This window comes from Thrips palmi, unplaced genomic scaffold, assembly GCF_012932325.1.
Source record: "Thrips palmi isolate BJ-2018 unplaced genomic scaffold, TpBJ-2018v1 HiC_scaffold_12, whole genome shotgun sequence".
Lineage (NCBI taxonomy): Eukaryota > Metazoa > Arthropoda > Insecta > Thysanoptera > Thripidae > Thrips > Thrips palmi.
Window position 1 is genome coordinate 10,426,787 of NW_023144623.1, and position 23,063 is coordinate 10,449,849.

At 65.1% G+C, this 23,063-nt stretch overlaps 1 protein-coding gene across 1 annotated transcript in view; it reads right to left on the bottom strand.

Annotated features, from left to right (window-relative positions):
• Positions 1–2,483: 2,483 nt before the first annotated feature.
• The window catches only part of LOC117639863 (BTB/POZ domain-containing protein KCTD15), a 32,986-nt gene continuing 12,406 nt past the window's right edge, over positions 2,484–23,063 (bottom strand). Inside the window, exons 3-7 of the mRNA XM_034375807.1 lie at positions 10,669–10,764; positions 10,022–10,210; positions 8,703–8,908; positions 2,805–3,049; positions 2,484–2,736 (exon numbers count right to left, since the gene is read on the bottom strand). Coding sequence (XP_034231698.1) covers positions 2,497–2,736; positions 2,805–3,049; positions 8,703–8,908; positions 10,022–10,210; positions 10,669–10,764 — 976 coding nt within the window. The 3' untranslated portion in view covers positions 2,484–2,496. The remainder of the gene's footprint in view (positions 2,737–2,804; positions 3,050–8,702; positions 8,909–10,021; positions 10,211–10,668; positions 10,765–23,063) is intronic.

Genomic DNA, 23,063 nt, shown 5'->3' on the forward strand with positions numbered 1-23,063 from the left:
CGCCAACTTTGCCCAAATAAAATGAATTTGCTATACGTGATGCCGAGTGCGCCGGCCGTTCGGACGAGACGTGCTACTTGCTTTGTGATGTGGGCCGAGCCGAGCCGGGGCTTGGGCCGAGCCGAGGCGTGCGGCGCGGAGTGGAGCCTGCCGAGCCGAGCCGAGCCGAGCCGAGCCGAGCCGAGCCGAGCCGGGAGCGCCCTGAGGCTGCCCGCACTACACGACCAGTCCTTGCCCACGTCCCGACGTCCCGCCAGCGCGCCAGCGGCGATTCCAGGAGAGCGACTTTGGGGCTGAACCACGTGATTCCATCTCCTGGCTCCGCACCGCCCCGCCCCGCCTCTGCGGCCGCGGCCGCACCGCCCAGAGGGCCTCGACTTGCCGCCGGCACCGCCAGCATGCCGCCAGCACCGCCAGCCAGAACACGCGTTTCAAGTTGCGTAGGCAAGAAGGCAGTGTAGTGACGCACGCCTGGCACAAGCAAGCCTGGCGCAAGCCAAGCACACAGCGGCCCAATTTGACGGCGGAACAAGGTTCCGAACACACACTCCCCCACACTCCCCCCGGGCCCTCGCCGCGGTGCCGCGCCGCACCGCCGTGCCGCGATGCGCAGGTGTTTGTCACTTTGGTGCTCGCTTCTTCCGGTGCGCCTGTTTCCGGCTCATGTAATCCCCCAACATGTTAAATGTCTTGTGGATGAGGCCGCGGGCGGGCCGCCTGGAGGGGATCGCCGCCACCAGGCGCCCCGCCCCGCCCAACATCGGACGAGGCGAATCCCGAGACTTACTTGTTCAGCCCCAGGGACTCGTGTCTCGGAGCGCACGCCCGTGCGAGAATGTGTGCGTGTGTTCGTGTGCGCGCATGCGCGACAGAGCGCGTTTTTGGCGGTCTTCCCCCCGGTCGTCCGCGCCCGTTGGGCCCAAAAGTCTCTCTGAGCAATGCGAGGGCGTTCACTTGGTCGTCGGAAGATTTGCCAGAGTTGCACTGCTGCGCACTGCAGCCCCTGAAGCCCCTGCGAAGTTGGGATAGGCAACCACGCAGCGCGCGAGCCGACGCGTTGCATACCCGCACGGCGCTTGCCGAGCCACGAGGTAGAGACACGAGCGATCCACTTTAAATTGTCTTTATTTTAACACAAAATATTGTTGACTTTAGTTATAATTCAATTCCAACGTTTGTTAAATATGAAAAGAAAGAGAAACGAATGTGACGAAATGCACAGCGTAATTAAATTACTGCATAAATAAAGACAGTTGGCATGATTGTCAAAGGACTAACAACAACAGAGGTTTAAGGACTAAGTAAGGGCTCACCGTGCGATTTAGAAAATTAAATTAGACAGTTGAAGGCAAGATGAATTATCTACAGAGTACATTATTATGGCACAACCATCCGTCTACAACGAGTTGGAAGGTACAACCGAGTGGCTGATTCCATATTAAGCTAAGAAAGGCAAGTACAAAAAGATGGCAACGAATCGTTACGGAGTTAGACATATATTTTATGGTACATTATTACAAATAAATTAAGTTGAAGTGAATTTTACATAGTGTCAGAGGCTCCTAGGGAGAGATGAGAGGAGGGTTACTTTACATGATGAGAGTCGAGAGTAAGGACACTACGGTTTTGGTACTAAACGAGTTTAAACATAACTACGATATATATCACAGAATATACAATTACGTAAGTATGATAATGTTGCGCCGGACGGCCGGACGGCGCTACGATGCTTTTTGCGTTTTGATTCACCCGGCTCCGGGCAAGAGAGATCTAGAGGTGTCCGCAGCCACTCCGGACGGGATCGCCGCAACTAGAGAACTAGACGGTTAAAGGTAATTTTAAGGGGATCACAGAAATAAACTACTTGGATCTCCGACAGTGGCATTCTGCTCCGCACACTACTAAAGAAGAACAAAATAACAATGGCAAAACAATTGTTTTTGCTTTACAGAAACAAAAACAACTGATGTCGACAATGCGGTCCACGACGGTCGTCGAGGTCGTTTCCAGTTTCGCCCCGTTTCGACTTCGCTGGGCATGGCGGGCAGCTCAACGACCAGGACGCCGCATTTTGGGGAAAGCACTCGGCGGCAGGCTGTTGTTTTCCTATAACCGAATGGGATGGCCCTGGTCCGCGTGGCTCCCCGCCATGCTCCCCGCCCGAGGGCTCGCCGCCGGCCTTCAGGGCCGCCCGGGCCCGCGGCGCTACTCATCCCAAACGCCGCGGGCCAGCAGCAGGCGCTGCCAGTACACGGCGTGGGCGTCCTCTCTGCCACCCCCGCCCCCAGCGCCGCCCCCGGCACCGCCCCCGGCACCGCCGCCAGCACCCTGCTGGCCCTGGTGGAGCCCCGCCCCCACCCCCACAGCGTGGCGCGTCTCACCGCGCGGCGCGGGGGCGGCCGGCGGCCGGAACAACGCCACGGCCCCCGGGGCGGCGGGCGCGGCGGGGGCGGCTGGCGGGGGTGGCGGCGGCGGCGGCCGGGGGCGCAGCGGGCATCACGAGGGCGGCAGCGCGCGCCTCACGAACAGGTACTCGGAGAACTGCTGGCCCTCGACGCCGCCGCCGTTGGAGGCCACCACGCTGAAGCCCGCGTTGAGCAGGCGCTGGATGGCCTGCACCGAGTTGAGCTTGCAGTAGCCGTTGAGCGGGAAGCGGATGACGTGCCGCTGGTCGTGCTGGTTCCACGCCGCGCCCTGACGCGTGTCCATCACGGCCTGGCTGGTCTCGGGGAACACCTGCAGCAACAGAGAGGTTAGCGACTGGCTAGCCACTCCTGCAGGACGACAAGCGTCGTGGTACGTACCTCGTCCAGCAGAGCCCGCTCGCCGGACAGCATGAGGCGCTCGCCGAGGTCGGGGCTGACGTGCAGCGCCACGCACTCGTACGCGTCGCCGTGGCCGGCGGGGGCCAGCGCGCCGCCGAGGCCTGGCGGGTGGTGGGGGTGGGTGCCCGTCAGCGTGCCGCGGTCCGGCGTCCGCGACGGCAGGGACGACGTCGCCGTCCTCTGGTGGCGGTCCCGCTGCATCTGCTCCAGCTGCCGCACCATCGCTGCGGGCAACAAAACAAAACATTCAGTCTGTTTTCGGACGACGCAGTGCAACGCAGTGCTGGGGTTTGCGCTCGTCTCCGAGTCCGATGCCCATTTCCGTACGCGCCTCGGAGGACAAACAGCGACAAGGAAATGACGAGCTTCGTGACCTGCTTCGCCGTGCCGCCGTGCCGTCGCGCCACCGTGCGCCGTGCCACCAACCCCGAAACTCAATACCCCGGTTGGCTGGACGCAGGATATTGCAAAAGTATAAATATGCAGCATAATACGATAGTGACTGTTTGTTCCTTTCGGCTAGCTGGCCAGGCCCGGGCAGAAGGAAGGGGTGGCTGTTCCCTCTCCAATACCAGTGGAGGCACTGTGCCCTGTCCAGTCCATCCCCAGACGGCCGTCTGTGTGTTTGTGCGAGTGTGTTGGTCCATACAAACTCACACTTGATTCCCCGCGCACTATCGGATTAGTCGAAATGAGGGGTTTAGCTTCGTGGACGGGTCCACATGCGTTGTCCCCCGGCCCTCTCTCCCTCTCCCTCCCCCCGCGTCTCTCTTTGTCTGTTTCACGTACTCCGCCGCCTGCCCCGGGGCACGGCGGGCACGGCGGGCGCGGCAGGCACGCCTTGCCGCGGGCGTCCCCTCGGGCGGCACGCCGGGGACGGCCAGGCCGCCATTGCCAGCCCGTTCCGTTCCGTTCCGTTCCGTCCTGCAGGCTGATTCCGAGAGTCGTTTTCGTCGCTCTGTCTCCCTCGCACCTACTCGGGACGCCCCATGAGTGCGACAGAGACAGAGGGACGAAAACGACTCTCGGAATGAGCCTGCTGCTCATGGCCGCGTTTGCGCTGTGCGGCGCTGTGCCAAAGCCTTTCGCATAGACCTAGACCGCGCCTCTAGCTGAAAATGGAAACAATGCGTCGCCAAGTTTCGGTCCCGCCGTCCGGTCCGGTTCGAGCGCGGCGCGGTGCTCGAGGAGACTAACAGCCAGTAAGCAAGCTCAAGGCGCCTTCTTGGCTCACGCTCGACAGCGATCTAACTCTAGGACCGCTTTCTTCGTAACCAGCACGGCCTTTTTTCTGCGCATGATCTTCGAGTCCTTCGCCCTTCTCTCTCTCTCGCTCTCTCACCGTACCTTTGTTTATCTACTCCGCTCTTTTCCCCCGGCCCCGTCCCGGCATGGCGCCGTCGGCGAGGGCATCCCCCTCCACGCCGCGTGTTCCCGGCCGTGCCCGCGGGCCGCCAGCCCTTATTCGCCTTGAGCAGTTGAAAATTTCGCCCTTCATCCCTTTCATTTGTTTTCCCAAGATTCCCTGTTGACCGCGTTGCGCTGCGTCGGCCGCGTTGCCGCGTTGTCCGCCCCGCCGGGCCGTGAGCCGTTCTCATTAGGAGCCCTTCAAATATTTGCCCCGGGGCCGGCGGGGCGGGGCGGGGCGGGGGAGCGGGCACCGTTGAACCAAACTCATCCCGGGGCAGTGCCGGCCGTGCCGGCCAGCAGCTCGAAAAGAGACGGGCGTCGATATCTCGGCTGGCCACGGCGCCGAGGTGCACCGGGGTTTCAATTACCGACGGCCGGCGGCCGGCGTCGACGGCGTGCTCGTCCGCGTCGGGGCCGTCGGGGCGGGCCGCGGGGGCGGACGGGTGGCCGTCGCGCCCCAGTTCTGGGCGCTGGCCGCGTCGATACAGTGCGGCGGCGGATCGCCGATCGCGATGGTCTGCACGGAAAAAATGCCGCCGCCACCAAGAGCAGCAACAAGCTGAACATGCCGCCGCCAAAGGTCATCGGAGTGGGCGGCGCTCGCCCGATTTCTCACGGCGCGACGCGACGCGTCGTGGCGGACGAGGCCGAGAAACCGTAACGCCGGGCCGCCGAGCCGAGCCGCGCCGAGATGGCCACGGGGAGGTCACCGCCATCGCCGTCGCCGTGGAAACGAGATGGTCTATCAAGTCACGGCGATGCGATGCCGCCGAGATGGCGGCGCGATTCGATTTTTCATACCGACGTCGATGTCGCGTCCCCGCCGGCCTGAATAAAGACCAGACGGCGGCATCGGCGTCGTTGTTGTTCCGCCGAGCAAATAGTGTAGTGTGCCGTGGCTCGCCGGCTGGACGGGGCGGGGGCCGGGGCGGCCGGGGCAGGGCATGCCCCCGCAAATAACGTGCCCGACAAAGCACATCCCAGGGCGGCGCGTGCGCCTCGGCGGCTCCGCCATCGAGGGGCCCAGCCTGGCCGCCCCTGCAGGCCACGGACAACCCTATTTCCCAGTGCACGAGGCACGAGGCCTCTGCAGAGGATGGCCGGTAAACTTGTCCTTTTTCGGCGCACCGCGTGTGTGGCGTGTGTGGCGCCCCCTGGTGGCGGCCTGGCGGTGCGGCGGTCCGGCGGGGCAAGCTCTGCGAAATGACAAAGTCGGTGTTGTCTAGCCGCCCCGCTGGCGCCCGCCGGCCACCCCTTCCGACGTGCCCTGCTGCCGCGCTGCCGCCTGCTGCACACGACAGCTAGTTGCGCAGCTAGGACGCCCTCATGCCCCCTACGGCCTAGCCCAGCGTAATCTCCGTCCGAAAATGACACGGTGGACCGGGTAGTCGGGGACACCGGGGGCAAGCGGCAAGCGGCATCTCCCATCCTGACGGGCCGGCCGGGCCCGAGGCCGGGGCCACGCTGCAGACCAACACGTCCTCGTATGAGAGTTAGGCGTCCTGCCTGAGGTGCTGGGGGCGAGTGGCGGTGCGGCGGTGCGGCGGTGCGGCGCCGGCCCTGTCCGTGGAGGCCCTCGCCGTGGTCCTAGTGGCCCTAGTGGCCGGGGGCGCGCGGCTTGGAGGCGCAACTGGCGCGCCGGGCAAGCGCAGTTGCACGACTTTGGACGAGGCCGCCGCGCCCGCAGCCCACCCGCCCCCGGGCCCCCCACCCCCTCCCGCCTGTCGCAACTCCCGCTCGCCCCGCCGCGGGCCCTGCCGCCCGCCGCCGCCCCACCCCTGCCTCTCTTTCAACCCCCGAGGCTACACAACCCAATTCTCCCCTCTGCTTCTTTGCCGTTCTTTCGCCCCCTCCCCTTCGCCTCCCCGTCGCTGCGCGCGGCGCGTCCTCATCATGCCGCTCATCATGATCATGATCAGCATCGAGGGCGGCCAGCCGCAAGCCCCGGTGCATCGCCGCACCGCCCGTCCGTCGACGGCGTGCTCGCGCCCCGTCCACCCTTCCTCGCGGGCGACGACGCGACGACGGTGCCCCCTCACGCCCACAACCATCATCACGACCACTAGGAAAATTCATTGTACGCGAGCAAGACCGTCAAAATTTAAGTCGTTAAAAATCAATCAAAAGCACAAATCTATGAATTATTGCACGTTTTGAACCTGTAGGGTCTCCGAGGCTTTGAACCTCAGTGAGCTCCCCGAATGACGGCGTGGCGACCTTCGCCGCGAGGCGCGAGGACACCGCGGGGGTGGCGGCCCGGCAGCCCGGCGGCGGGGCGCGGCGACGGAGGCGACATCCACTGGCATTTGCCACCAGTTGCTGCAGCGTGCGGCGATGCGGGCGATGCGGGCGCGCCCTGCAGGGGCCGGGCTAACAAGGCCGAGGCGCACGGCGAGGATCACGCGGATCACGGGGACGACGTGATGCGGAAATGGCCAGGATATGAGCGGAGACGCACGCCAGTAGACGATCGGGTCAATCTCCCTGCCGCGTCGGAAGGGAAGTCACCGTCGCGCCCCCCACCGGCCCAGCACGACCAAGCCCGCGGTGCCGCACCTTGGGAAACATTACTGATAACCGCGGCGCGCCGCTCCGCCGAGCACGCCGTCGAGGCTGGGCCGCTGGGCCGCTAGCGAGGCTCCGCCGATTGCCTTGGCCGCCTCGGCTGCCTCGCCTCGTCGAGCCGATTTTCGTCCTCGTCCTCCTGCTTTGCCTGCTTTGCTTAGTCGCCATCACGAGTCCCATCCCATCTTCAGCCCCGAGGCCCCAGGCACCGCTGGGGCACCACTGGGGCACCACTGGGGCACCACCCCTCATTCGTCCCTTTTTCTCTCTTGCATCTCATCCTCTCCGCCTCTCTCTCTGTCACTCTTCCCGCCCGCGGCGCTGCTGCGTCCTTGTCTTCCCGTCTCTCTCCAGCCGCCGGGGCTCCAGCCTTGGAGCTCCAGCCGCTCCAGCGCGGCGCAGGGGGCGCGCCTCGGGCGAGTTCCTCCACGACGGGGATAGGCAACCCGGCGGAGCCTTCGGGCAGACTCGCCCCGTCTCTCTCGCACTCGGGGGGCGGCGCGTCGCGGCCCGTCGCGTCGCGTGGGGGTGCGAGAGAGACGGAGCGCCGGCGGGGACACTCGGCCCGTTTCCGGCGCACTCATCTCGTCCGCCCGATCCTCCCTCCGCGAGCCCCCGGGGCGCGGCCTCCTTGGGGCGGTGCGGGTCGCGGAGAGAGAGAGGGAGGGAGAGAGAGAGAGAGAGAGAGAGAGAGAGAGAGAGAGAGAGAGAGAGAGAGAGAGAGAGAGAGAGAGAGAGAGAGACAGAGAGAGAGTGGGTGGGGGTGGGGGACGCACCACTGCAGGTACGCGGCTACGCGGCACTGCGCGGCACTGCGCGGCGCAGGGGGCTGGTAATCATTCGCCGAGGGGAGTTCGGAGTGCTCATCCCCGTGCACCCCTTTCCCCCTTCCCCCCTCCACCGCGACGGCCTGCATCGACCTCTCTAATGCCACGCCCCCGGCGGAGCGCGGAACGCGGAGCAGTCTACGAAATCGCTCATTTTGTTGAAAGTCGGCGGCGCGGCGCGGCGTGCGTACCCTGTACCCTGTGATGTAGTGCAAAGTTAGCGTTCGCTCCGCCCCGGCCCGCCCCGACCCGGGCGAACAAACCAAAGGGATATCTCGGCTTTATTCTCGACGAGAACGACAAGACGCCACCAGCGTCTCTCGGAACGGACGGGTATTTGAACCCTCGAAAAGCACACTGGAGGCGCCCGCTGCCGGGAACGTCGGCGACGGCGGGGACGCCATGGCGTCGCGACACTGTTCACACAAGCGGGACGCCGAGCCGCCCCCACCCCCGCGCCGGCCTGGACGCACCCTCTCCTCCGCACGGCCAGCGCGCGCCGGCGGCCAGCCCCGCGGGCTCCCCCCCCCCCCTCTCTCGCTCGCTCGACAGCAAGTACTTACTGCTGGCGAGGCGAGGCTTCTTTTTATTTCTCGCGGATGAAAGAAATTGGCTTGCATTCGTAACGAGACAATGAGGCGACCGCCCTTCGCTTTATCCATCCCGTGCTTCCAGCCAGCGCTTCCAGGCAGTGCTTCCAGTCCGTGCTTCCAGCCAGCACCGCTGGCCGCCATGTCGGCCATCGCGCTGCTCGAGGGTGGCCTGTCCGGCCTGGCGGCCCGGCGGCCTGGCCCCGGCACGGAGGACACCTCCGTCTATGTCCACCGCTTCCTTCGCTGCGTTTGCAGCGCCCACTGCCCGGGGCCGTCACTGCCGTCAGTGGAGGCGCTTTGAAACTGACCCTTCTCCCCCGCCCCTGCCCCTGCCTCTGGCCGCGCCCTCGAGCTCAGATATTGTTAACGATGGCACTGGAATACTAACCAGCAGTCGAGCGTAGCTGGGCCTGCTCGAAGCGAGCACCCTCGGCGCGCGCGGCTGCATGGCGGCTGCATGGCGGCTGCCTGGGACGACTTACGTGCGATGTCGAAGTATCTGGCCTCCTCCAGCAGCAGGTCCAGGTCCGAGAAGTTGTCGGGGATGAGGAGCCGGGCGTTGCGCATGAAGTTGAGCACGTGCCTGAACATGCCGCCGTCCCGGTCGATGAAGTAGTGCTGCTTCAGGGAGTCCAGCACGATGGGGATGCTGCCGTTGAAGAGCTTGGCCAGGCGGGAGTCGGGGTACCTGCAACGTCAGCACAAAAATCAGCACCAATGCGGCCGAGGCGGCGAGTTTGCGGTGGAGTGGTGGGCGGCGGCGGACGCCGATCGTGGGTGGCCGCGACCGCGACATCGCCGCGGTGCACGACGGCCCGCCTGAATTATTGGCGACACTGCAGCGGCTGTCTCTGTCGCTCTCGCGGCGCGGCCCGCAGCGGTGCGAGAGAGACGGAGCAACCGAGCGCGGATTCGCCCTCCTGTCGGCAGACTCTGATTCACAGAGCGCGCCGCGCCGCGCCGCCCCCACTGCAATTCATTGCCATCCGTTCATTGGGCGTTTCGCTTTGCCGCCACTCCTCCCGCCGTCGCCATGCGGACACCCTGGACACCCAGGACAACCAGGACACAGGACACCTCGGAGGGGCACGCGGCTAGCATTCGGCCCTGCAGCGCCACATTCCGAAAAGTCGCCTGTCCCCCGCACCGCAGGTCCGCGGGGTGCGAGAGAGACAGAGCGACAGAGTGCTTGCATGGCTTGCATGCCGGTCGCGGTAATAAGTTATCCCCCCGCTGACGGACAAGCACCGCGTCGTCGTGGTTGCGCGCCGCGTGCCGCCGCCATACCGACGCGGCCAACACCGCCAAACCCCTTGGAAAACGAAAGCAAGCGACAGCGAGGCGGCGCGGCGTTTAGCAGTGTTGCAATCAATCCACCCTACACTACACTGCACTACACCTGGCTCGGCTGGCCCGGCCCAGGCGACGGCAGCGCTCCATTCATTGCGGGGCGGCGGGCCTGCACTGCAAAGTTCCCCGGCGCTCGCCGAGTCGCGCCAAACTTTCCTCTATGCGTCGCCGAATAATGCAAACGGGTCAATACGGCCCCTGCGTCTCTGTCTGGCCCATTGTCCGAACCGGCCGGCGCGGTTTCAATTGCTTTCAATTGGTTTGAATGCATGCCGCCGTTTGATTGGATGGACTTTGGCCCCGTCACAAAGCACGTTCGGGGCCGTTTCCCAAACCGACGTCTCCTCAGGTGGATTGTTGACACAATCGCACAATAAGCCACACACACACATAAACACACACAAACATTCTATCACATAGACACACTCCCCCGCGACTGAGTGGTACCCACTTGGTGAGCGTCTCCAGGCTGGACGTGTAGATGGTGCCTCCCACGTCGATGTGCACGGGCGCCGTGTACCTGGAGGCGGCCGCCACGCTGGGGATGCCCGTGGCCTTGTAGACGGACTGTGGCGCCTGCGCGGCCGGCGGGGACGGCGAGTGGCTGGAGGCAGTGGGCGACACACTGGGCGACAGCAGCCTGCACGCAATAAAAACCAAAATTTTGTCTCTGCGGAAAGAATCGGCAAGGTTACAGCAAGTATAAGACAATCAAACGAAACGCCGCGCGAAATAATAAAAGTCCAAATTGGACTGGCGACGGCCGACGGCGCGCACTTTTGGGGTCAAGTGAAGTGGGCGCGGCGACGCACCGCCGCCGGCAACGTCCGCGATACGATTCCACGCAATGCCGCGGAATATGCATCAAGCCTCCTCCCTCCCCCTTCTCTCTCTCCCCACCTCTCTTCCTCTCCCTTCGCGCGGCAATTTGTCCTGAGATGCTTATCGCGGGGCCCGCGCCACGACAGGCGGCCGCTGAGTGAATCTGCTCCGTTTTAAAAAGACGAGCGCCGATTCGATTTATCGATATCTCGAAGTGCGGGCCGCTTTCGATGTCTCGAAACGAGCGGCGAACGCCAGCGCCACCGGATTTCTCACCTCATTTTGATGTGGGCACTGGACAGCATGGCCCTGTTGGCGGTCAGATCCTTGGGCTCCTTGCCCTCCATGTCGGAGCCCACCTCACATTTTCTTCTGCAACAAAAGGAGACAAGGGGAAACGGGTGAGAAAACGGAAGACTCCGATATTCGCAACAAGCAACAATACCCTGTGTTTACAAATTTTTCATACATTTTCTGACATTTCAAACTTGGTATTTTGTTGTTTATTTTCAAAAGTTTTGCCGGCCGTTGCCGCTTAGCTCTGTTGGCAGTGCCGCGCCAGTGCCACGGCATCGTTATTGTAGTTTGGAAAACGTCCCGGGTTAATTAAGAGCTGGAGCGGAGCGCGGGCAAATATGAAAGCTGCGCGCCAACGGCGCCAACCCTTCAAGCAGTGTGTGTGCGTGCGTGTGTGAGTGCGAGAGAGTAAAAGCGAGGGTGGGAGTGAGCCAGTGTGCTTTCTTAGTAGAACTGCAGCAGTATTTAGTTTCCTTTTCTTCTGCAAACACGCGTTCCGTGCTAAATGTACAACGTGCTGCGTGGCGTCTACCCGTGGGGAAAGGGGGGGGGGACTCTTTGTGTTGAAGCGATCCATGGCATCCTCACTGCTCGCCGTTGGCATGGACGTGAAAAGGCGCGTCATCGAACGGATTAAAAATAAAATGCAGACTTCAGCCCTTTGTGCTCTGTTAAATCCACTGGTGTTTTCCAACGGATGCCACTCATTTATGAGAGCAAATGTTTCTTTTAGATCGCGGTGGCGTTCGCACCCCAATAAACAGCAGCGCTGATGACCTGTTTTGTGAGACAACATTTCGGTTGGCACCGCTGACCACTCCAACGACTTACCCACGCTTTTGGCTTGTTTCTCTGATAGACTTCTCTATCATCATGCCTGCTCTCGTTCTTTGCCTATATAAGTTCATTATTCTCTCCTCTCTCGCTCTGCCATCACCACTTCCGCGCCAGCGTGTGCGCGCGCGTGTGTGTGTGTGTGTGTGTGTGTGTGTGCATGCGTGTGTGCGTGTGTGCGCAGGCAGGGCGGATGGCGCCCGGGGTAGTTTCAGCTGCTGGGTCCTGCTGGCGGTGTGCTCGTGGGGCTGCGTTCCACGCTACGTTCCGCGCTCCGCTGGGGCTCGCGGATGGCGCCCCGCCCCGCCCCGCCCCGCCCGACTCGGCGCGCCCTGGGGCCCTCGCGGCCCCGCGCGGCCTCGGCGCGCCGCTCGCTGCGGGGGTCGGTTAGCGTTGGGGCCGTTGGGGTCTGGCCAGGACTATGAATTCGTAAGCCCCAATTAACAAAGGGACTGTTTGCTTTGAAAGATGGCAAGGTTTGGGATGTGCCCCCCGCGCCGCCGCGCCGCCACTGCTCCGGGGTTCAGGGTGCCTGCCGCGGTGCCTGCCCTCATCATGCTCCCCCTCCCCGAATGGGGAATGAGCGAATGCCGGACCACACAATGCTGTAATGTTTTCACCGCTGGCACACGCCGCGGGCGCCGAGAGCATGCAGGCCGATTCCGAGCAGTGTCGCCCCGTCTCTCTCGCACTTCGAAGAGCCGCAGAGTTGGCGAAAGTGGCTTGGGACAGTGCAACACGCTTCATCGCGAAGAGTATATTTTTACGTCGGTAGAGTTGGAACCGCGGGACAGGCGTGACCACCCACGCGGCCTGCATGTCGTCGTCCCGCGTGCAAGCGATGCAGCGATGCGCAGTACGCCGGCGCACACTCCCGCGACGGCGGCGGCCCGGCGGCGTGCAGTCCCGGATCGCGTGGCGCGGCGCAGCGCTCGCTGCTTAAGCCTGAGATATGTATCCGAGATGCCGGAATGACTGGCTGTCTGCGGCGCGTGGGCCGCGGGGGCCGCGGGGGCGGGGAGGGCCACCGACTCTGCAGTGCCATTGTGCGGCCGGGAACGCGGCTAGACGGCGATACGGGGCCCCCGCGCCCCCGCGGCCCCGCTGCACCCGGACTACGGCGCGAACACCACGCCGTCCCCACCCACCACATCGGCGTGCACACCGCCATCAAAGGGGTGACGGCGTGGGCAGGCGCGCGGCGACGGCGGACAAACGCCCGGCGGACGACGGCCAGCCCCGGTGGCGATAACCGTGAGTCCCGAAAACAGGCCACCGCGCCGGATTGCCAGACCACTGCCAGACTGCCCCGCGGGGCGCGGCGGGGCGGGGCGCACGAAGCCCCAGAGGGGGCGACGCGGGGCCACCTCCTTTCTTCGACCTCCGCCCACGAGAGCACCGCGTCAAAGGAGGCTCGATGGCGCCCGGCGCGTCCGCGTCGTCCGCGGTGTGGGCTGCGGCCCGTGGCGGCCGGCGGGCCGTGGCCCGGATGGAGCGGCCCGGGCGGCCCAGCGGGGACCCGCCAGCCGCGCGTATATGTCACTGTTCGCCGCACCGCCGCACCTCGCCGCCATGCTCCCCGTCGTCCTGCTTCTCTGAATGATAGCGAGACCCGTATGCGACAAGGCACACGCAGCATCCGGTCCGGGTCGACACACACACACACACACACACACACACACACACACACACACACACACACACTCAGAACGGGTTATTCGGTGTCTCCCTTTTCTTCGAGATTCATTTGTCGCCCAGTCCTTCCCCCGCTCCTTCGCGGCCCCTCCATTCTTGTTCATTTTTGATCCTCGCCGTGCGCCGCCGTCTTTGGACCGCACCCACCACACTCACGCACACACCGCAGGATGCACTCCCACCCACTCACACACCCACAGCGCGGACTACACCAGGCACGCTCCGCGGGCGCCTGCAGTCGCCGTCTGGGCGGGCCGGCCCGCCGGTCTCCGCAGCGCCGCAGGGTTGCCTATCCTTGAGGGGCTCCAGCCCGAGGCGGATTCCGAACGGCGCGCCTTCGTGGCCCCGTCCCTGTCGCCCTCGTGCCACGTGGGACGCCCCGTTGGAGTGCGAGAGAGACAGCGACCTGTCTGGCACAATGGCGCCGCGGCGCGCCGTGCCGTGTATGCCCTGCACTGCACCTCACACCTGCAGTGCTGTTTGCGCTCGTCTTCCTCGCGCTGCAGTGCAGTGTCCAGACAATGACCACGCGGTTTGCGAAGAGGTCGGCACACACCCAGACAGCTGGACACTGCACTGGCACACTGGCCCTTCCCGAGTGTCACATCGACGGCCTCGGACACTGCCGTGTGCTAAGGTTCATTTCTATTTTTTTTGTCAATCTGGTTTAAAATGAATTTGCAACACGCGTTTGCCTGGTTCATTGTTGCTTCCCCGGCCCAGGAGACCAAGCCAACAGCTTCCACTTCTCCGGTTCACGCCAGCCGCTGAGGCTCAGGGCGTCGTGGGAGTCGCCGGGGCGTCGGGGTGACCACCGTGGCGGCGTTGAGCACCTGATCGCCGCATCGCGGCATCGCGGCATCGCCTCGCGTCGTGACGGCCCGCGGGCCGCCCTGCCCTGCCCTCGTGCGCCTCGGCCTGCAACATCTCCAGCCGGAGGGCTCGGCCAGGCTCGGCTGGCTCGGCGGCGCGGTTCGCACCCGTGGGAGCCAGCGCAGAGGATGGCCTCCTAAGTGGCTACCTCGCTCCGCGCTCCGCGCTCCGCAGACTGCAGGAACACCCGCCGGGGCGCGGTGGCGCGGTGCAGGAGTAGGTCAAGCAGGCCGTTGTGCAATGGGCTGTCGGTGGGAGGCTGCTGACGGGCTTGACGCTCCCATACTAGATGAGCAGCAGAGTGGTTCCGGACGGCGCTTCGCACCGTGAGTGCGAGAGAGACAGATAGACGAAGGCACTGTCCTTCTGGCGGTCCCCCGAATCAACCCGTCGGCCCAAGCGGTCCAAGGCGGTGACCTCCGCGACCTCGCCGCGGTGTGGGCCGCCAGATCCAGGCCCGCTGTTCCCATGTGGAGGCAGAGCGAGGCAGAGGCACCCCTTGGGGCGAGCGGCGTGCGGCGCGCGGGCCCCAAACGGGCAGGCAGGGCAGGGCAGGCCTCGCCGGACGGACGGGCGGTATGAGAGTGGACTAGGGGGCCTCGGCCCGCCACGGTCTGGGAGTGGCCGCAGGGGCCGTAGCTTGGCCGTCGAGGGGCGTCGGGTGGGCCGCACGGCGTGGCGTGGCCGGGCGTAGCCGGGGGGCCTCCGCCCGAGAGCCCCGAGTGGGGCCTCGGCACGGCGGACCAGGCGGCCAGCCCGCCAGGCTGTCGGCAAGACACCCACCATTAGCGCTCTTTCGCATAATGACGGCTCCGAGGCTGGACTACAGTGCCAGCGCCCTCCGACTCGCTGACCCGCGCGGCCCGGCCCGACCCGACGCCCACACCGTCCGCGCCGCGGCCGCGGCCAGCGCGACGGGGACCCGCCGGCGGCGGCGCGACCTCAGGAATCCGAGCGCACGACGATGGCGCCGATCACGACCTCCTCGACGACGCCCCCGCAGCGCTCTGGGTGCCCGGCCGGGATGCAGCGACAGTGCCGTGCGGGGCGTTGGCGGCGACGCCGGGCCATTGGCGGCGTTCCTGGCCGACCTCTGACCCGGTCGGGCCGGCCGAGCCGTCGGAAATACCCTTTTGCACCACCTCCGCCAAAACGGCACGCCAAAGCTGTCCGCAGCCGCACGCGAGGACTCGAGGACCACCTAAACGGCGTGAAAAACGAAAACAGTTGACGCCGCCAATTCTTTCTTCTCACTTTGTGCTTGTTGTTCGACGGGGAGAGGGCACGGCGTCGACGCGTGCGCCGCGCGGGGGTGGCCCCGGACGTGTCTGCCCGCGGCTCGGCCGACGCGGTCCTCGGGCCGTCGGCCAGAAACAGCCGAATCTTAATCTGAATCGCAAAGCGGCCGAGCGGCCTGACGAATTGCAATACAGCGCCCCGCCCGCGCCGCCGTGCACCGAGCCGCCGCCACGCCGCCACGCCCTGTCTGGCGACACGCCCCAGACGTCACCGCACCCTCACCAAAGCTGACGGCCAGCATGACGCGACGCCAAGCGACGGCAAGCAACGCGAAGCGGCATTGTCCTGCCGTCGCTTCCACCTGGCTGAGTGGGCAGCGCGCTTGGCACCCAATCCGGAATTCGGGGTTCAACTCGCGGCAGGGCGCCCATTGTTCCCGGCCGCGCGCCCTGCCCTGGGCCCCTGGGCCCCTGGACCCCTGGTGACATGAACGCAGGGGACAGCGATAGCTCACTCGGCAGCGCCCCCGGGCCCCACAACCCGTCTGGAAAGGTAATTACCTTCTTAGAACAAGGACTGCTAATCGGGGGAATAATTTCGTTTTACAGTAAATATGTTTGTTTCGACAGAGGATAAACTGTCTGCGTTTTCACGCCGGCGATGGCGGCGGCGTCCAGGCCAGGCCGTGGCCGCGGGCGGTATGGCCGGCCGGTCTGCACAGTCGGCGCGACCTCTGACCTCTGACCTCTCCGCCGGACGGACCAAAGACCGCCACCCGCCTCGACGGCGAGGCCTCGACGGCGAGGCCGCGGGGGGCGAGCGGCGCGGACGACCCGGGGCGTCTCCTCTCTCTCTCGCACACCCGGGCGTGGGCGCGCAGGGCCAAATGGAAACGAACAACACGAGAACCAGCCCGACGGCCACCTCGCGCCCACGCCGAACAGGCTCACAGTGTCACCCGGGTGGACGTCTCACTGTCCTCCCATCGAACACGTCCAAGCCGTCGAAACCGTCCCCAGCGACTTGGAATGCTGTCCGTCAGAGGGCGTCCTGGGCATGACCGCGGGAACGGCGGTGCCTGGCGGTGCCATCGTGTGAATGTGGGGCTCTGCATTCCTCCCGCGTCATCCCAGGCCATCCCGGGCACGGGCCGCGGCACGGCGGGGCACGGGGGTCCTGGACCGTAGCCCCGGGCGGGGCGGGGCGGGCGAGCGGGCCGATTGAGCCCAAGACTAAAGAGTCACTCCGCTCGCTCCGTGCACTCACCACCCGCCCGAGGGGCCGGGCAGGCCGGCCAGGCCGGGCAGGCCGGCCAGGCGGATGGGCGGGCCGGGCTCGTGCGCGTCGCTTTCCTTCTCGCCCAGCTCCGGCCTTAGGCTGCCTTGGGCTGTCTTGGGCTGCCTGAGGCCCAGCTTGAGGTCGGCCGGAGTGAACGAGCACCCCAGGCCGGGCGTCGTGGCCGCCAACGTGAAACGCCAGGACGCCGGGCGTCGCAGCGCCTTCCCGCCGCACAGCCCTTATTTACCTTGGGGCGGTCCAGTGCGTGCGCGAGTGCGAGCGTGTGTGTACGCGAAGAAAAATACGACGGCCGCTTCAGAAATAACAGGGCGAATTGAAGCCAACCGCGGCGTAGTGGCGTTAAAACGACAAAGGACTGGCGAGCGCCGTGCGGGGGCGTGGCGAACCCCAGAAGCTTCTGACCGTCCGGCCCGGTCTAGCAGCGCGAAGCGTTGCCCGTTGCCGCAGTGCTGCCGCTCACCAAGCCTTTCCGAGCGCCCCCTCCTCTGCCCCCTCCAGCCCGTCCAGTGCCCCTGCCGGCCCCTCCTGCCCCTCCGTGGGGCCCGGCGGCCGGCGCGCTCGGTAGCGCTGGGCCGCCAGGCCGCCACGCCCCACGCCGTCTCGCGCGCAGCCCGGTAGCGGCCGCCGCTCATCAGGCACCCCATCCTTGGGCCTCCAGTCCCAGCAACGATGGATCATCTGATGGGTCAATTCTGACGCAAGACGCGCAAGTGGCTCAAGCCCCGAGACTCTTCAAAACGCAAAATTTTTGTCTCTGCATATTTTCCGCGCTTTAAATTTTAAGAGAGGGAGGTGTATAATGGGGTTTGAATGGGTTTCCGGCCGCGAGCGGCGCCAGCTCGCGATAGCGCCCCGGGCGCTGTCCCGGGTGCGGCCGCGCGGTGGACGTGCCAGGAATACAGGCCGAATTACTCCGATTATCGGGCATGCAAGAATGTATCACTTTTCGAGGCGGCTACCGTGCGCCTCTGAATACGGACCGGCGGGCCGAGGCGGCGCGGTGTTCGGCAGAGTCACGTAACTGCGAGGGAAGCCCCGCGCGGTTAGGGCGGCGTCGGGGAGCGTCGCGCTGCGTCGGCTGGCTGGCCAGGAAAGCGTCCGCGTCCGGCCTGGGGCGAAGAGTGCGGGGAGGGATTTACGGCGGAGGCGCGCCTGTCCGGCCATCGCCTTGTCGTGTTGTTCCTTTGGCACTCCATCTTGTTCTGCACGGCGGCGGTGAGAAAAAATGCGCCGGTATCCCCCCCCCCTTTTCCCCCGTGGCGACGCGTGCAATTTTAAACTCCGCCGTCGTCGGGAGTCTGCGTCCGGCCGGGAGTGCTGTCTGCACACGGCGCGGACCGAGCGCCGCGTTGACGGCGGCGACGTTCGCGGTCACCGCGGAGCAGCCCGTCGAGTCCCACGGCCTGGACGAATTGCGTGGCGGCGGCGGCAGTCGTTCGCCTCAAATCGACGCCACGCCGCCTCGGCGTCCGCGCCGCCGGCGTCCCGGCCGGCCAGCAGGCTGATTCCGAACACGACTCGGTGGCTGCGTCTCTCTGTCTCTCTCGCACGCCCGGGGCGGCCCAGAGGGGTGCGAGAGAGACAGAGCCACCGCTCCGCTCACAGCGCACCGCTGACCTTTGGCGCGCCGGCCGGGCCGAGGGCACGGTTCCCAGCCGGGCACCGCTTGCAGTGGAGGGGAAGGTCGGTCGGTAATCGACACCCAAGTAGTGTAGGCCAACGAATAACGCGTTTTCGATCGTAAGTCGCTCTCTCCAACACCCATTCATCCCCACGTTTGAAAATAGTGAGTACGCTCTGCGTTTCAAACGAACTGGATGCGGCGAAACGCAGCGAGGGAAGGCCGGCCCCTGAAATGGTAATAGGCAAACAGGCCGGCCAGCTTCATCGGCACACAGAGCCCGCCATGACTTCGGCGAACGTATCGGCCTCTGGTGGGCACGGCGTGGTGGGCTCGGCCGTGCGCACAGTGCGGTCGTGCAAATAAGGCGGCCCGCTACGCCACGGCTTCGCGGCTACGCTGCTGGCGCCGCTAGTACTGCTCCTCGGCCTACGGCGCCACCGGCCCCAACGCGTGCTTCGCGATTTTCTCATTAAAAGTTGCTCATCGCTGCTCCGGGGCCCCCGCGGGGGCCGGAGGAACGCCGCGGGCGAAGCGAGGCGCGGTGGGGGTGGGGGAGGGGGCGTCGCTACACTGCGCACTGTCGCGATAAAGTGGCTCGCCGGCGAAACTTTCGCAGTGGTGGTGATCGCCGTGGTCGAAGCCGAAGAAAAACGGTGCCTTTCGATTCGTTTCTGGTGTTCGCGCTGATATGAACTTTGAAGCAAACGTGGCTGTCGCTGCAGACTGGACGACATACTCCATTCGCGGCCTCGCGCTACCACCTGCTCGACGCGGTCCTGGACGTCCTGGGGCCCGAACTGCGAATAACGAATCTGCGAATAACGCAACCCGGCGCGGCGGGGGCTGTGGCCGGCAACACTGCGCCGGGCTGGCTGGCTGGCTGGCTGTTTGTACAAGGCGATCCATAATTCACTCCTCTATACTTTGCTCGTCAGTGAAATCATGTACCCCCGACGGGCTTGGCCTCAGTGCCGCTGGTATGCCGCTGTGGCGCTGCGGGGCCGCGGGGGCAGCGGCAGCCGCGGGGCGAGCCAAGCCAGCCAGCCAGCCAGGCAGCCAGGCCGTGCCCTCGCCTCGCCGCTGCGTGCGGATTAAATATTGAATGCGTTTACCCCCAGCCATACTCTATTTTGAAAACTTTTCCCCGCGCGTAGCGCCGTACCGCCTCGGGGCAGCCCCCCGCCCCCCCCCCATCCCCTTCTCGCTGAACAACGGGGGGCGCGGTGCGGCCCGCCCGGCCCACAGCGTCACGCTTTTGTTCGTCACACTCTCGTCACGGCGAGTCACGTTCCGCGTCCCGGCGCTGTTTTTCGACGTTTGGCCGCCGATGGCTTAGCCGACCATTGCAGTGGGGGCGGCGGCGTCCTGGCCAGGCCGGGCGGAGGAAAACGACCGAGTGCACCGTAAAATCAAAGAAGTGTGCCACACACGGCAAGCGTGACCCCAACAACGAGGAAAAATAAGTTGACTGACTGTTTCACCATCCGTTTCTTCAGAAAAATTCTATCTAAAGGATTGCAATTTGCGGAGAAGTCTGCTTCGCGGCGCGCAGCGCGAAAAACGGAAGAGCGCAGAAAGTTGCGCGCGTTGTGCCGGGCGTGGCTTGCGTCACTTCCTGCCGCCAACACAATGCGCCACATATCGACTCACTCCGCCCCCTTTTTAAAATGCACTTTAATTTATTCACATGGAGAATTTACTGCGTTTCAAATCTCGGCGCGGAATGAGTCATGACCCGATTCCCGGGCGCGATATCGCGGCGATACCGAGCGGCGCGAAGGGCCCGGGGGAACCCCCGCGGCCCCGCGGCCTCCAGGACGCCGTCGACGCCGTCGTGGCCAGGACGCCGTCCGGGATAACATCGGTCACCGCGGCCCCGGATTCGTCGCGCGGCCCCGCGGCCCCGCGGGCTGGCATTACCTCTAGAGCACCATTTCGCCGCTCTGTCTCTCTCGCGCTCCCCTATGGAACGCCCCGTGAGTGCGAGAGCGACGGAGCGACCGCCGTCCCCAAGGACACTTTCTAGCTAAACGCCCCTAATTCGATAATCTGCCGCCGGGGAGCGCGCCGCCATGGCGCCGCCGTCGGCGCGTGTTTTCTCCCCAGGACGGCAGCGTCATGCAGAGCGGTCTCTCCGTCTCTCTCGCACTCGCCGACCGCCCCCAGGCCCCCCAGCGGTGGGAGAGAGGCAGAGCGACGAAAGCGCTGTTCGCGCCAAATGACCCAAATTAACCGTCATCGACGTTCCCGAGGTCTCTGACGTCCGCGACGTCCCCGTCGGCGGCCCGCGAGGCGCCGCCGTACGACTGGGCCGAATTTCACGACGAGAGGAGGAAGGTCTTTGCTCAATCAGGACGCGGACGTCCAGTGCCGGCGCCCTGCCGCCCTGCCGTCGGACTGAGGGTCCGCCCGACTGAGGGTCCGGCCGCGGCCCGCGGGACAACCCTGATTGGCCCCTGGGGCCCGCGGGGGCGGGGTGGGGCGGGGAGCGGGTGCACAGCAGTGCCCAACCCGTTATACACTTGCTCGAGCCCCAATGGGGTCTCCGTTCGTGAGTTATGAGTGGCCACTCACACTGGACGCGTCCAAGGCTGGCTTACTCCGCTTGCTCCAGGCTGGCCGGGTCTAGGACTCGGTCTAGGACGCCCCGAGGACCCCAGGACGCAGGACACGCCATTAGCGGGCCGCGAGTCGGTAAAAGTGGAGAGCCGCTGTCACACATCGTGTGGGAATCCTCACCCCTTCACGCTTGGAGGTGTGATATTTCACAGGATCAACGGGCGAACGCTCATCCGGAAAAATTAAACACCGAGGGTGCGTCGCTCTGGCAAAACAATGCCGCCGCGCCGCCGCGCTCCCCGAGTCCTCGTGCGATCGTGGCGGTGCCAGGCGGTGCCCGGCCGTGCCCCTCCCCTTGCCCGAGCTCGCCCTAATCGAAAAGACGTGCGGATTAGACCGAAATCAGTTGATCCTCCCCCTGCCTCCGCCGGGGCATGCCCTGCCTTGTTTCTCCAGACCCCCTTATTTTTCGGACCCCTTTGGTCCCTGGATCCCGATCTGCCCCGGGCGTTCCCGCGGGTCACCCCGCCGCCCCGCCGCCCCGCCCCCCACCACGCCCTCGGTGTGTGCGCCTGGCTGGGCTGGGCCACGGCTGGGCCGGGCGCGCTCGCCCGCGGCCACACTGTGAGGGGCGCGGCGGGGCGAGGCGAGGCGGGGCGGGGCGGGGCGGCGGGGCGCGGAGACGCCCTCGGGGCTGCGCAGCGCGCACCCAGCCAGCCAACCAGCCAGCACCAGTACAGGCATGCCCGGCCAGGCCCGGCCAGGCCCGGCCCACCGCGCGGCGAGTTCTCCAACCCAACTCAACCCCCGAGCCAAAGTGGAGGTATCACTCCCAGAAAGTAGTTGCACACACACACACATGCGCGCAGACAGTCAAGCACCGCGGCTGATCCCAAAACTGCGAGCGAGCGGAGACTGGCGGACGAAAGTCTGCCGCCATGACGTCACACGTCAGAGCCTGAGCCTGGCCGACAATTGACGTGGACGGTCCCTCCCTCCCTCTCTCTCTCTCAAGTCAGGCTGTCTCCTTGTAATTTCACCAAATTAAAAAAAAAAACGTTATGAACTTTGGGGTATCTCTCGAACGGCGAAACGGTCGAAACAATTCAAACGGTCAGTGATTGGCTGGGTGGACCATTCTGGTTCGTGTTCACGCTCTGTTCACACCTGCCCGCCGAGTGCGTGTGTGTATGTGTACGTGAGTATGCGCACGTGTGTGTGTGTGTGCGTGTGTGATGACGGGGTTCCGAAACACGCCACGCCGCACGAGCCCCACGTTCACAAAATACCAAGTTAGGCCCCCCAGGGAAGTGAGAAAAAAAAGAGATTGGGCCCCGCGGCGCCAGCTCGAGACGCCGCCCCTCCCACTCCCCCTCCTCCCCCTCCTCCTTTTTAACAGAGAGAGCCGTCTGCCAATAAAAGGCCGAAAAGCTAAAGCCGGGCCGTCGCCCGGCCCGTCCACTCGTCCGTCCCGTCCACCTCTCCTCTCGGACCGCCCGACCCGACGCTCACCGCGCGGCCGCTCGGCGCGCGTGCCATGGGCGGGGCCCTCCAGTTATTCATGTGTGAGTGTGTGGTCTGCCTGTGTGTGTGAGTGTGAGTTGGAAAGTGTGTGAAAGAGAGGGAGTGATTTTGTTCCGCTGTCAAGGGCGGGCTCTGAAATCTAGACTCTGCTATCTAGATGTGGCGGTGCGAGCGAGGAATGTGACAGCAGGGCCGAACAGTCCTTTCGTCGCCCTGCCTCTCTCGCACGTTAAGGGCGTCCTGCGTAGGGGAGAGAGAGAGAGAGAGAGAGAGAGAGAGAGAGAGAGAGAGAGAGAGAGAGAGAGAGAGAGAGAGAGAGAGAGAGAGAGAGCGCTAGCCGCTGGCACGTCTCCAGCAGGAGGGGGCGGGGAGGACGCTCGCGACGCAGGCGGCGTAAGGACGGCCACGTCTCGTTTTGCAGTGCAGGCGAGCTTGTGTCGGGCCCGAAACAGCATAAGATCATGTGTGGTCTAGCCCGTAGTGGTAATGGTAACGGTAGGCATAGGCAACCCGCGAGAGAGCCGCGTGGCGGCGTTGCCTACCCTAGCCGGGCAAGGCGCTCCCTGGAGCGCGCTCGCTGCGCTTGCTGCGCTTCCGTTGCGTTGTCCAGGTTGTCCAGCGGCCTGCTCGGCCGGCTGGTGGAGCCGGGGCCCAGGCCGGGGCCCAGGCCGGGCTGGCGCGGCTGGCGCCTCGGGCCCGTGCCTTTGCCTCGGGTCGCGGTCGCGGT